The following is a 14120-nucleotide window of genomic DNA, read 5'->3' as shown; positions in this document are numbered from 1 at the left end:
ATATAGATAACTCTAATGATTCAACCAAAAAAGATTAGATTAAATGAATTCAGTAAAAATACAAAATTCTTATTCAGATATAAGTTGCATTGTTATACACCAACAATGAACTATTGGAAAGTGAAATTACAATATTATGAAAAAGAATAAAATACCTAGGAATAAATTTAACTAAGGAAGTAAAAGACTTGTACTCAGAAAACTACAAGACATTGTTACACGAGGGAATACTGCACTGCAGAAAGGAAGGAGCTCCTACCCTCTGCAACAGCATGGATGGAATTGGGGAGCATTATGCTAAGTGAAATAAGCCAGGTGGTATAAGACAAATATCATATTATCTCACCTGTAACTGGAACCTAATCAACAAAACAAACAATCAAACAAAATATAATCAGAGACATTGAAATTAAAAACAAACTGACAGTAACCAGTGGGAAGGTCAGAGGGGAAAATGGTGGGCGGGGGAGGGAGAAGCGTTTTCAGGAACCACTACAAAGGACACATGGACAACACCAAGGGGGTGGTGGTGGGATCAGGGGAGGAAGGTGGGAATGGCTGGGGTGGGGGGGAATGGAGACAACTGTACTTGAACAACAATAAAGAAGTTAAAAAAAGAAACCTATAAGACATTAAAAAATACTAAAGAAGGTGCAAATAAGTGGAAGCATTAAATGCAGTACAAATTAAATGCAATACAGATTGCATTTAATGCAATACCTAAAGTACAGATTAAATGCAATACCTAAAAAAAATACCAACGGCAATGTTCACAAAACAAATAATTCTGAAATTTACACAGAACCACCAATGATCCAGAATAGTCATGGCAATTTTAAAAAACAAGAACAAAGTTGCAAGCATAGTGCTATCTGATACCAAACTATACTATAGGGCTATAGTTATCAAAACAACATGATACTGACATAAAAACAGACACATAGATCAGTGAAACACAATAGAGAACCCAGAAATAAACCTATACCTATATGGTCAATTAATCTATGACAAAGTAAGCAAGAATCTACAATAGGTAAGAAGAGTCTGTTCAAGGAATGAGGTTGGGAATACTGGACAGACACATGCAAAAGTGAAACTAGATCACTTTGTTACACTATATAAAAAATAAACTAAAAATAGATAAAAGACTTAAATGCAAGACCCAAAACTATAAAACTCCTAGAAGAAAACCTAGGTAGTAAACTCTCTGACATTGGTCTTAGCACTAAATGTAGATTTTTGAAATGTCTCTCCAGGCAAGGGAAACGAAAAAACAAAATAAACAAATTGAACTACATTAAAATAAAAAATACCATCAACAAAATGAAAATACAACCTACTGAATGAGTGAAGATATTCACCAATGATACCTCTGATAAGGGGTAAAATCCAAAATATATAAGGAACACACATGACTTAAGGCCAAAAAACAATCCAAATTAAAAATTGGCAGAGGAGCTCAGTGGATTGAGCATGGGTCTGTGAAGCAAAGGGTTGCCGGTTCGGTTCCCAGTCAGGGCACATGACTGGGTTGCAGGCCAGGTCCCCAGTAGGGGACACATGAGAGGCAACCACACATTGATGTTTCTCTCCCACTCTTTCTCCTTCCCATCTCCTGTCACTAAAAATAAATAAATAAATAATTTAAAAAAAATTGGCAGAGGAGATGAACAGATACTCCTCTGAAGAGAACATACTAATGGCCAATAGATATATGAAAAGATGCTCAACATCACTACTCATCATGGAAATTCAAATTAAGACTACAATGAGATATCACCTTGACAGAAACAAGTGTTGATGAGAATGTTGAGAAAGAAAAACTCTCGTGCTCTGTTTGTGGGAATATAAATTGATATAGAACTCTGGGAAAAACAATATGGAGGGTTCTCAAAAAATTAAAAATAAAACTACCTTCTGATAAACAATTTCACTTCTGGGTATTTATCAGAACACCTGAATATTAATTAGAAAAGAGCTATGCACCTCCATGTTCATTGCAGCATTATTTACAATATTCCTGATATGGAAGTAATCTAAGTGTCCACCAGCAGACAAGTGGCTAAAAAATGTGGTGCATATATACAATGGAATATTATTCAGCCACAAGTTTAAAGAAATATTACCACTTGTGATAGCACTGATGGACCCAGAGACTATTGTTCTAACTGAAATAAATCAAACAGAGAAAGACAAATATCATTTCTCTTCTATGTGGAATCTGAGGAACAAAATAAACAAACAAAACAGAGAATCATAGAAAACAGATTGATGGGTGCCAGAGGGGAGGGAGTTGGGGGACTGGATGAAAAAAACAAAAAGTTTAAAGAGTACATATTAGTAGTTACAAGATAGACATGGGGATGTAAAAGACAGCGTGGGGAATATAGTCAATAATATTGTAATTACTAGGTATGGTGTCAGGATGGTATCAGACTTATTCAGCAATCACTTCAAACATTATGTAAATGTCTAATCACTTTATTGTATACCTAAAACTAATATAATATTGTATGTCAACTGTAATTGTAAAACAAATATAGAGGAGAGAGATGCACAAGGTAGACCTCTAAGGCATCTAAGAACAAGTGTAGTGTGTGATAAATAACTGGAAGATTATTTCCCTTCATAGGCCTCAATTTCCTATCTTGTTGGGGTGGTACTGACAGATTTCTAGACCTTAATGACTCTTTGAATTTTCTTATTAAAGGTGATTATTGCATCAGCTTCATCTTTATTTATTTATCATTTCTGCTTAAGGCATTGTACTGTAATACAGTACATTGTCCTGTATTATCCTGTAATACAGGATATAACATTGAAGAAGACACAGTCCTTGTTGTTGAAGATTTAAAAATTCTAAAGGAAGAAGCCAATATAAATTAACCCGTACTAACCATGGAAATGACCCAGCCTTGCTTTCAGGGACTCTTCCTGAAGAGGCTGACTGATTCTCAAGAAATGAGAGAAAGCCTGAGGTTGGTGAACCATAGGGATGGGTCTTTCAGGCAGATGGAATGGCATTGAGACTTTGGAAAGAAAGTTTAAGGAGGGTGAAATAGAGTAAGAAATTAAAGGAAAACAAGAAAGAGGGGAATCACATGATTGCTGTCCTTTTCCTCTAGCCTCCTCCCAATCCCACACAAATGGCAAAAACACATATCTATCAACAATTGAATCTCAAAATCAAACTGAGCAAACAAGAACAGAAACAGAATCACGAATATGGAGAGTGTTTTGATAGTTGCCAGATGGCGAGGAGTGTGGGGGAATGGATGAAGACGTGAGGGGATTAAGAAGTACAAATAGGTAGTTACAGAATAGCCATGGGGATGTAAAGTACAGTACAGGAAATGGAGTAGCCAAAGAACTTATGTGCATGACCCATGGACATGAACAATGGTGGGAGGATTATCTGGGGGAGTGGGGGAAGCTGGGTGGAGGAGGGTAAAGGGGGGAAAACCCCGGACAGCTGTAATAAAATAATCAATAAAAATAATTTAAAAAGTAAAAAATAACTGAATAAAAATCTATAAGAGCCCTTTATTTCATCATCATAATAGTGATTTTCATTTCTGACATGCACCAGGATGAATTCAAATGCTATTCATGAAAATTGGGGCTATTTCTTTAAAATTCTACTCAGTTCTACAGGTTATAGTGAGTTTGTATTTTTCCAGTGGTTTTCATGCTTAAAAGAAAAGGTAATGACAAACAGCCATTGGAAGTGCTAGGTGCACTAGCCCCGAGCTAGATTTCATGACACGCCTCCTTGGCAAATCAGGGACGCTAGAGCAATCAGTATGGATACGAAAGAGAGCACAGTATTTCACTGTTATCATGCACTGCTGAGATGAAAGAGAAGGTATATGAGCCTACTCACGTGTTTATTTTTCTTCTTGGAATGAATAATTTAAGAAACTGTTGTAGGCAGGGTGTTCTAAGTCCCAAGTTTGATCATGGAGTTTTAGAACTTGACAATGTATACAAAATTTACGAGAAGTGTTACATTGCTAACTCCCAGTTCATATAAGATGTCATTATAACTGGAATTCAATTTACTAATGGGGAAATTGAGGCTCATTGGGATAGACACTAAAAAAAAACAAACATGAAAAGAATTTCTTAGTCAGGTAAAGAGGGTAGAGTGGATAACAGCCACTGGGATCTCAAGAACTTCAGAACACATCTTGGAAAAATAGGTATCATTATAATCCCCTTTTCACAGATAAAAGAACTGAGGCTGTGAAGTAATTTGTCCAAGGTCATGGAACTTTTACATCACAAAGTCAAGAATTGAATCCGGTGCATCTGATACATACCTCTGTGCTTCAATCTGATACAACAGTACAGAATGCTTCTGAGAGTGCTATTGCTTGTGGACATAGTTACTGCTCAAACAATTGACAAGTACAGTTTTGATAAGGAAAAAAACATAGCATTGCTGTTCATTAACCCTTACCCAATGTTTCTACATGTCATAGCTACCCTAGACCCTGGTAGAAAATGGATTTTGCGCCAATGTGTCAAAGTTTTCTAAAAGCAGCATTTAGTCATACCTGTATTTACAGTTTATCAGCTTTTTCTTCTACATTTAGGAACTCAGTGGAGGAAAGTAGAGTAACTTGTCCTTGATTTACCAAAAAAATTCTTGAGAGTTGGCCTCTCTGTGGCTTAGTTTGTTTGCTTTTTTTTAGTTTTTAAACTAAGAAAATGTTGGAGATTTTTTAATATGCAGATCCTAGACCCTATGATAAGTGACTTTGATTCAGTAGCTCTATATTGGAGTCTAGGAATCTGCATTTTTAAAGCTCTAGAAATATAATAGATCAAAGCAATCTTGAAAAAAAAAACAAGGCTGGGGGTATCACATTCCTTGGTTCCAAATTATACTACAAATCTACATTAAACAAAACAGTATGGTATTAGCATAAAAAGAGACACATAAAATCAATGTAACAGAAAGAGCCCAGGAATAAAAACACACATATGGTCAATTAATTTATGATAATGGAGACAAAAGTATACAATAAGAAAAAGACAATCTTTTCAGTAAATGCTGCTAGGAAAACTGGACAGACACATGAAAAAGAATAAAACTGGATTACTATCATATACCAATACAAAAATTAACTCAAAGTGGATTAAAGATTTGAATATAAAACCTGAAATCATAAAACTCTTAGAAGAAAATATAGGCAGTAAAGTCCTATTTGTTTCTAGATATTGGTTGTAGTGATTTTTTTTTCTGGAACAGACTCCAGCGGCAAAATCAACAAAAGTAAAAGTAAACAAATAGGACTACATCAAACCCCAAAAAAGCTCTGCACAGTGAACAAAATTAGCAACAAAACAAAAGAAATCCTAATTAATTGGAAGAAGTATTTGCAAATCATTTATCTAATAAGGGATTACTATACAAACTACATAAAGAATTCATACAACTCAATAACAAAATAATAAACAATCTGATTTTTAAATGGGCAGACAATCTGAATAGTCATTTTCCCCAAAAAACATTTACATGGCCAACAGACACACAGAAATATGCTCAACATCACTACTTATCAGGAAAATGTAAATAAAAATCACCTCATACCTATTTAAATGGCTATTATCAAAAAAGACAAGAAACAACAAGTGTTTGTGAGGATATAAATAAAGGAGCACCCTCATGTACACTTGGGGAGAATGTAAATTGGTGTAACCTCTATGAAGAACAGTATGGAAATTCTTCAAAAAATTAAAAATAGAGGTAGCATATAATACATCAATTCTACTTCTGGAAAAGCTATGTGCACCTCTATGTACAATGCAGCATTATTTACAACAGCCAAGATATGGAAACAACACAAGCATCCATCAATGGATGAATGGACAAAGAAAATGTCATGTATATATTTACAGTGAAACATTACTTGGCCCTGAAAAAAATATATAAATCTTGCTATTTGTAACAACCTGGAGGGACCCAGTGAGTATTATGCTAACTGAACAAAGTCAGATAGAGAAAGACAAATACCATATGATCTAATGTATATGTGGAATTTAAAACAAACAAAACATAACTTATATTCATAGATACAGAGAACAGATTGGTAGTTATTGGAGGAGAGGAGTAATGGTGGGGTTGAGGCAAAAATGTGTAAGAGGGTCAAGAGGTACATACTTCCAATTATAAAAAGAGTAAGTCTTGGTTATGTAATGTATTGCTTGGAGAATACAGTAATATTCTGCAAACTCTGCATAGGGACAGGTGGTAACTACACTTACTGTGGAGATTATTTCAGCATACATATAAATGTCAAGTCACTATGCTATACACATGAAACTACTATTGTATGCCCATTATACTTTAATAAAAGTCAGGTTTTCTAACCATTACCCTCTACCAGCTTCCTGGAAGCAACCACTTCAAACACTTTTAATACTTTCATCTGGTATTTACTCATTTCCAGAATTCACCAGTGGTATCAATATAAGTTACAAAGTGCCTGGGTCCTTGCAACTCACATCTCAGAGTGGCTCTGGTATTTCACATTAGCTATCAAACAAATATTATTAAGAACCTATTAGCAGAAGAAAACAACATTTGTTAAACCCCTACTAGGCACAAGGTTCTTACATACAATATCTCCTTGAATATTTACTACCACTTTATGAAGTAGGTAGTTCCCCAGGCTACAAGTTTGTAAGGGATAGAGGTGGCTTTTGAACCCAATCCCATTTAACTGAAAACCTAGTGCTTGTCTCAGTAAAGCAAAGTGCAGAACTCTATAGTGGAACCTCTGACCTCTAAGAGTTTCCTGTTTGGAAAAAATGCTCAGGAAATAGGAAAAATTCTTTGGAGCAGCTCAGTAAGTGGGACTTATCCTACCTGTGTTACTGCACATTTCCTGTAGTCTGGCCGAGTATGAGGCACTGGAGATTGCATACAAATGTCTTTCTGCTACATCATCCTAGTCCCTTGGCTTCAGAGAAGGCAGAAAGAGAGAATGTGGCTGAAGACATTGAGGAATTGGTGACACAAGACTTGGGCCCCAAGCCTGCAGACCAACTGAAACAGAAAAACAGTAGCATACAATGCTACTCAGCCTGGAAAGTCCCCAGTTATGTACTAATAAGTAGTAAACCAATTAAAGACTACCAAATGTACTTGAATGGCAATTGGAAAGCCTCTCCATATGCCACTTCCCGAAATCATCCTCTAATAGGAAAACGTCATCTTAGAACACTGAACAAAAGAATGTCATAAATCTCTCCTTTCTTTCATAAAATGCACTCTTCTACTCTTCTTTCAGATCCCTTCTAGTCTTTGCTGGAAGACTGACTTCCTTACCATGGTAACATCTGAGTATACAGCTTTGACGGATTCTACAGGTGATCTGCTTCTTAGTGACATGCTCAAAACACTCACCAAGCTTAAATATTCAGCATACAAACACTAGTGAGTCTCTGCTCCATCTTACTAGATGGCAACTCCAGTAGAAGTAATGATGGACGACGGAACTCAGATCTACTCATGTCAAGGGAAGGGTGTGGACTGGAGTGGTTAGATTCTAGCTTTGGGTCTGACTCCAAGCTATGTGACCCTGCGCAAGTTACATAATCTCTCCGTGGCCCAGTTCTCTCTCTGACAAAATAGAAATAACAGTAGGACACAGTTGAAGGGTTTCTGTGAGGATTAAATGACCCATATCCAGAAGCATCAAAAGGATGTGTAGGCAATAGCAAAGAGCATAGGTTTGGCACAGCCTGAAAAGTAATCCATGAGTCCATACTGATACAAATGAATACTAGAATAAATAAAGAAATGTGGGAGAAGGTAAAGCTCTTCTTGGAGTAGAATCTAAACTAAAATATGTAGAAAAGGATAGAACTAAATAATCGCCACTTTGCAACCATCATAGTAATAACAGATTCAAGCAATAATCGCTAACAGATGCTAAACCTAGCAGATAAAATTGTAATGAAATGAAGAATGGACTATAAATCTATATATCTCTATCAAGACTAGCAAATGGCAAAATATACATGGCAAATCTGGGTAAAGGATATTTGTGCATTTTGGGGTAATATTCTTAGAACTTTTCTATATATTTGATTTGTCAAAATTAAATTTTAAAAAAGAAGGGAGGAAAAGAAAGAAGGAAATTAGCAGCAATAGTTGCCCAGTTCTGCTACATTGTACCATTTCCCCCCATGATAACAAGCTCCAGAACAAGTAAGTTTTTTTAAAAAAAATCTAAAATAGTGGTTAATGAGGTGGGGACAAGAGAGAGAATGGGTTTGCATCCCCTTTCCACTTCTTATCAGATCTGTGACCAGGAGCAAGTTCCTTAATTTCAATGTGCCTCAGTTTCCTTTTCTGCGAAGTGTGGATTTTACACTTCTACCTACTGAAAAATAAATTCATTCATATTTATAAAGTTTTGGTATGCCTTAAGCATATTTACTAGTTATTTTTATTTTTTAATTTTTAAAATTGATTTGAGAGAGGGAGAGAAAGAGAAAGGGAGGGAGGGAAGGGGCAGGGAGAAGGAGAGAGGCAGACATCAATTTCTTGTTCCTCTTATTTATGCATTCATTGGTTAATTCATGTATGTACCCTGACCTCCTGTAACCGTGGCTATCAGGAAGACAATCAAGCCAAGTAGCTACTTGGCCAGGGAGATAGTCATTTTTATTGCATGTCTTGTGTTTAGAGTTGGTAGACTGCAAATGTTGTTATGGTTATGACAGGGCTATGAATCCATCAATAGTTTTGCATTAATACTCTGTTAAATTAATACTTGGATTAAAACGAATCTTACTAAGATGTAAGCAGGGGTGCCCAACCTGGAGCTGGCTGGCTGCATGCAGCTCAGGATGGCTATGAATGAAGCCCAACACAAAATCGCAAATTTACTTAAAACGTGATTTTTTTTGTTTGATTACATATTGAAATATATTCAATGTGTGGCCCAGAGAGCCATAAGGTTGGATACCCCTGAAGGGTTTCCGCCAACCTCACCAGACCCATTTGCCCCTCCTTTATTATTTCAATTCTCAGCTCAAATCTCCCCATACTCCGGACCAGCCTCGGTGACCCAGGACTGGACTGGAGGTTACTTGGTCGAACATGTCAGCCCAGGCCCCTCCCTCCATCCCTCACTAGAAGGACTAATAGTTGCTTGTTTGTTGGTCCACGGGGACAGTTGAAGCCCCATGACCACAGGGCTCGGATCTTCTTTTGTTCACAAGCACATTCCTGGTGGCACAGTGCCAAAGACACCCCTCCTCTGAAAGCTAAAAGCGGATTTGGGGACTTGGAGCCAGGGCTGGGGTACTGAGGGACTGAGGGAGGGCTTGGCTGCTCCACTAGCTGGTCCCAGAACCAGGTGCTGCCCCGGGCAGCGTCTGCACCCAGGGCGCGGGCACGTGGTAGAGGAGGAGCTTGGTACAGGGGGACGGCCAGGGCCGCCTCCTTCCACTTCCCCCTCCGGCACCTCGCACAGTTAGCTACCGCGCGGGCTATCCTGTCAAGATGGCGTCGCCGGCGGCAGCGCAGACCCGGACCGTTCTGCGAGTCCTGGCGCTCCGGCCCCGGCTTCTAGCTGCCAGGTCGCAGGTGAGCGGGCCGGCAGGGGGTGCAGGCAGAGCACTGGTGGGGCGCCCGCTTGCCTGGCCCGTCTTGTCTCCCTGTCCTACTTCTGCCCCGGTGTGCCGCGGCGCTGTGCGGNAGGGCTTGGCTGCTCCACCAGCTGGTCCCAGAACCAGGTGCTGCCCCGGGCAGCGTCTGCACCCAGGGCGCGGGCACGTGGTAGAGGAGGAGCTTGGTAGAGGGGGACGGCCAGGGCCGCCTCCTTCCACTTCCCACTCCGGCACCTCGCACAGTTAGCTACCGCGCGGGCTATCCTGTCAAGATGGCGTCGCCGGCGGCAGCGCAGGCCCGAACAGTTCTGCGAGTCCTGGCGCTCCGGCCCCGGCTTCTAGCTGCCAGGTCGCAGGTGAGCGGGCCGGCAGGGGGTGCAGGCAGAGCACTGGTGGGGCGCCCGCTTGCCTGGCCCGTCTTGTCTCCCTGTCCTACTTCTGCCCCGGTGTGCCGCGGCGCTGTGCGGGCGCTCCGAAAGACCTTGCACCCTCCGCCCCGGCGTGGGGATGTGGGGGGCGACGGGTCACTGCCCCAGACTAGGAGCCACTCAGGTCTCAGAGGGCCCCCGGCGTCAGTCCCCGAGCTCTAGCGGAAGGCGCGGTATGGGAGCAGCATGCAAATTGAGGAAGTTTCTCCCATTGCGTTTTGGAGTCCTGAGGTTTTTACCCGCTTTACCAGTTAAGATTTTGAAACGTCTCTACTTCCGAACGCTTTTGTTAAGCCACGTGTGAACTTGCCTGGAAACCCGTCTCAGCCTAACTTTTCTATAGCCTACCTGCTTTTGCAGACCTGCAGGTGGCGAGCTAGGGAAGCGCTCTCCCCTCTCCCGCCCTTCAGTGAAAACCAGTCTCATCACTAAAACACATCAGAGCATTGGCCATATCCACTTTTTCGTTGTTTATAGGGAGTAAAACATCAAGAGGGCTAGGGGTGGATGTTGAATATCTGCTGTTGGAACTTGGCCTCCAGTAGAGTTTTACTTTTTGGAGATGGCAAGAGACAGAAGGCCTTTGTGGAGTTAGGAGTTGGTAAAGGCTCTTGGAGAAATCACTCAACTACTTGACTTTTTATTGCCCATAGATGCCCATAGATCAGGGGTGTTAAACTCATTTTCACCAGGGGCCACATCAGCCTCACGGTTGCCTTCAAAGGGTCAAATGTAATTTTAGGACTGTATAAATGTAACTACTCCTTAACAGTTAAGTGAGAGCTCAGTGCTGGCTGCTGGGTAGAAACAAGGTGCAGGGCAGATAAAACAAGGTGGAGGGCCGGATTTGGCACCTGTGCCATAGATAATCTCTCTCCCCTTTTAAGGAAGGACAGTGTGGGGCTCAGCCAAAGCAGTGCAACATCCTTGTCCAGTTTCCCATTTCTAATTGGTGAGAAACAAGTTATCACCTATGCAATTTTAATCACAATATGTATAGTTTTTAAGAAAACTTAAAGATAGTTACTAATGATTTTTGAGTTACTCTAAACTTTGGCTTATTTTGACATCTGTGAGGTTTTTAAATTTTCTCCTTTCATTTCCTGACTTTTCATTTCTTTTTGTTAATATAAATTTAAAAGGTGCTAATACTTATTACTGTAATATCTTTAATAGGCACTTGATAGTATGGTGGGATAGCAAAATAAATGGTGGTTTTGTCTAAATAAAATCACTAATTGTTGTAATAGAGTAAGGAGGATATTTCCAGGTGATCAAGTCCTATTCATTATTTAGGTGTGACAAAAAGCTAGAACTGTGGAATTGTGAATGTGGACTTGTATTAATGAGAAATATGGGGCCTAAGGCATGAACACTCCAGCAAAGGAAATAATTGTACAGAGAAACATAGGTGTTCAGCTGAACTGCAGGACTTCTTGCTTGCCTAACCAAGAAATGGGATCTTGAACACAATCCTTTAGAGAATCTGGTTGTGGAGAGATACCCTTGGTTTGACCAACTATATCTGGTAAACTTGATTTACATACTGTTGAATGATTTATTATCTGATAAACAGAAGGCTTAGAAGATAAGAATGATTTTTTAACGTCAGAATTGTCCAAGAACCAGAAAACGGGCATTAGTGAGCATCTAGCCCAATCAGTGCAGATAGAAGAATTGAGGCCTAAAGAAGTTCAGTGACTTGGTCAAGGTTATTAAAAAAGTTTATGACAGAGCTGATTGCAGAATTAAGGCTTACTTTTAAGTTTCCCTTATACCAGGCTGTTGCTTTGTGAGTATAGATTTGCTCATGAAATGCATTATGCGTTCATGTACATTAGTGTGCATACCACTAGGCACTATATTACATCCTTTAAGTCACTAGCTCTGCTACACATTTTTATTTTTTTCTTTATAAAAATGTCTTGGAATTGGCAAAAAAAAATGGTGAGTATTGCTCCTGACTTTAAGGAACTCTTGGAATTCTTGGATGCTTCATCTAAATCTGCTTGGACATGCACCTGTGTACTCCCTTGCCTGTGGCATATATTACAATTGAACATCACCCACTTTTCTCAGAAGAAATCCTCACCAAGTGCCGCAGAAATCTGTTGTCACTCTTAGCTCAGACCTGTTTTGTACCAGGCCTAGTGCAAAAACTGTTAGGCATACAGACATAAAAAACTCAGTGTCTACTCTGAGAAGTAACTTTAACCACTCTTATGAAGGTACCCATAGAGTGACACTTTACCCCCTCCCTGTAGTGAAATTTAACATTTGACACATATTCCTAATGCTTAATGCCATTGAGATTTTTTAAAAATATTTTATTTAGAGGGGAAGGGAGGGAGAAAGAGAGGGAAACATCAATGTGTGGTTGCCTCTCACGTGCCTCATACTGGGGACCCAGCCTGCAACCCAGGCATGTGCCCTGACTGGGAATGGAACCAGCAACCCTTTGGTTCGCAGGCTGACATTCAATCCACTGAGCCATACCAGCCAGGGCTGAAATTTTTATTTCCTGTGTTCTTAGATTCACTGTTTTGATTTTTAAATTGCTTTTATATCCTTAAAGGGCCCCCTTTAGCCATTTTTAATCTTACATACATTTTTGTATTTGGCTTATAGCTAGAACAGGACTGTTCCTGAGATTTGGAAGTTGTGAACAAGGTGGGCAGAGTCTTTGACCCTGGGCCACATGACACTTTAATGGAACTGGGGAAGGGCTAGCATGTACACAATGTACACATGTGTACAAAAACAATAGTGAAGATGATTTCAGCCAGTGACAGATGCTATGAAGAAAACAAAGTAAGGTCTCAGGATCTCAGATGAAGTAATTTAGCTAGCAGAGCGGTATAGTCAGAAGATTACGGAAAACTGATTTAACAAGATAGTTTTTGTTGTTTTGGTTTAATTTTTTATTGAATATAACACACATACTAATATGTGTATATTATAAGCAAACAGCTTGATGAGTTCACAAACTGAACATGACCAGGTAACCGAATCCAGATCAAGAAAGTAATCATTTAGCAGTAACCCAGGGAGCCCTCTGGTGCTCCTAACTTACATTGCCTTCCCCCTGAAAAGGGTAACCCATCCCCTGACTTATACCATTCATGCACTGGTTTTCCTCTTTGTACTTTATGTGAATGAAATTATGTGACATGTACCCGTAGAACTCAACATTATGTTTATGAGATCCTGGAAGTGACTTTTTGATTTTTGAGCTAAGACCTGAGGAATGAAAAGTAGCCAGCAGGTGAAACTCTGGGGGAGAGTGTGTTATTAGGTAGAGAGGACAGAAAATGCAAAGGCCCTGAGGTGGGAATGAGCTCTGAGTCCAGATAGTAAAAGAGGGAGAAGGTGGTAGTGCAAGTAGTAATCTGAGAGGTCAGCAAGGGCCAGGTCAGGTGAGTACTTGCAGAGTCTTATAAGGTGTTTTTAAGAGCTTAGAGTGGCTTAGTGACTGGCCCAAAGTTACTCAACTAGTAAAGAATAGCTGAATCTGAATCACAGTCCTGGCTGCCCAATGGTAGGCATTTTTCATTAGTGTGCTGTAGACTCTATTAGGGATCTAGCTAGGTTGGCTTTGGAACTTTACGGGGCAATGTTTAGTGAACTCAGCGTTCCAGTAAAGATCTACATTGTTAGGCATCATCTCACAGACCCAAATCCAGGCAGATGCCACTCTGTCATGTCCAAGTAATCAAAAGAACATGGTGCTGTGGTACATGCAGGGTAATACAACAGTCACAGCCTTGGTGGGCATGAGATAAACCCATTCCATCCCTCACATCTTAGAGGATGTCTTGGCTGAGGGCACCGAGTTTTAGTGGTAATTATAAGCATGGTATTGTTGCCTTTTCATACATTTCCCCTTTCCTAATGGCTGGGTGAAGGTCACAGAGCTGTTCTGTTGTAAGAGGAGCAGAGGGAGACACTGTAGGAAGCACCACTCCCCAGGTCTCCAGCTGCACAGTCCTTGTTGTGTGCTTCTTCACAAAGCCCAGAGCTTCTGTCTAGGAACTTGGAGAGAAATGTGTATTGTTGGAG

At 40.0% G+C, this 14120-nt stretch overlaps 1 protein-coding gene across 1 annotated transcript in view; it reads left to right on the top strand.

Annotated features, from left to right (window-relative positions):
* The first annotated feature begins 9846 nt into the window (after nt 1-9846).
* SUCLG2 (succinate-CoA ligase GDP-forming subunit beta) overlaps nt 9847-14120 on the top strand; it is a 267662-nt gene continuing 263388 nt past the window's right edge. The window contains exon 1 of the mRNA XM_037040913.1: nt 9847-9989. Within this exon, the coding sequence (XP_036896808.1) occupies nt 9906-9989 (84 nt within the window). The 5' untranslated portion in view covers nt 9847-9905. The remainder of the gene's footprint in view (nt 9990-14120) is intronic.

Source organism: Sturnira hondurensis, unplaced genomic scaffold (genome assembly GCF_014824575.4).
Source record: "Sturnira hondurensis isolate 20B ecotype Veracruz unplaced genomic scaffold, ASM1482457v3 Scaffold0002840, whole genome shotgun sequence".
Lineage (NCBI taxonomy): Eukaryota > Metazoa > Chordata > Mammalia > Chiroptera > Phyllostomidae > Sturnira > Sturnira hondurensis.
This window is presented reverse-complemented; position numbering and strand designations above follow the sequence as displayed.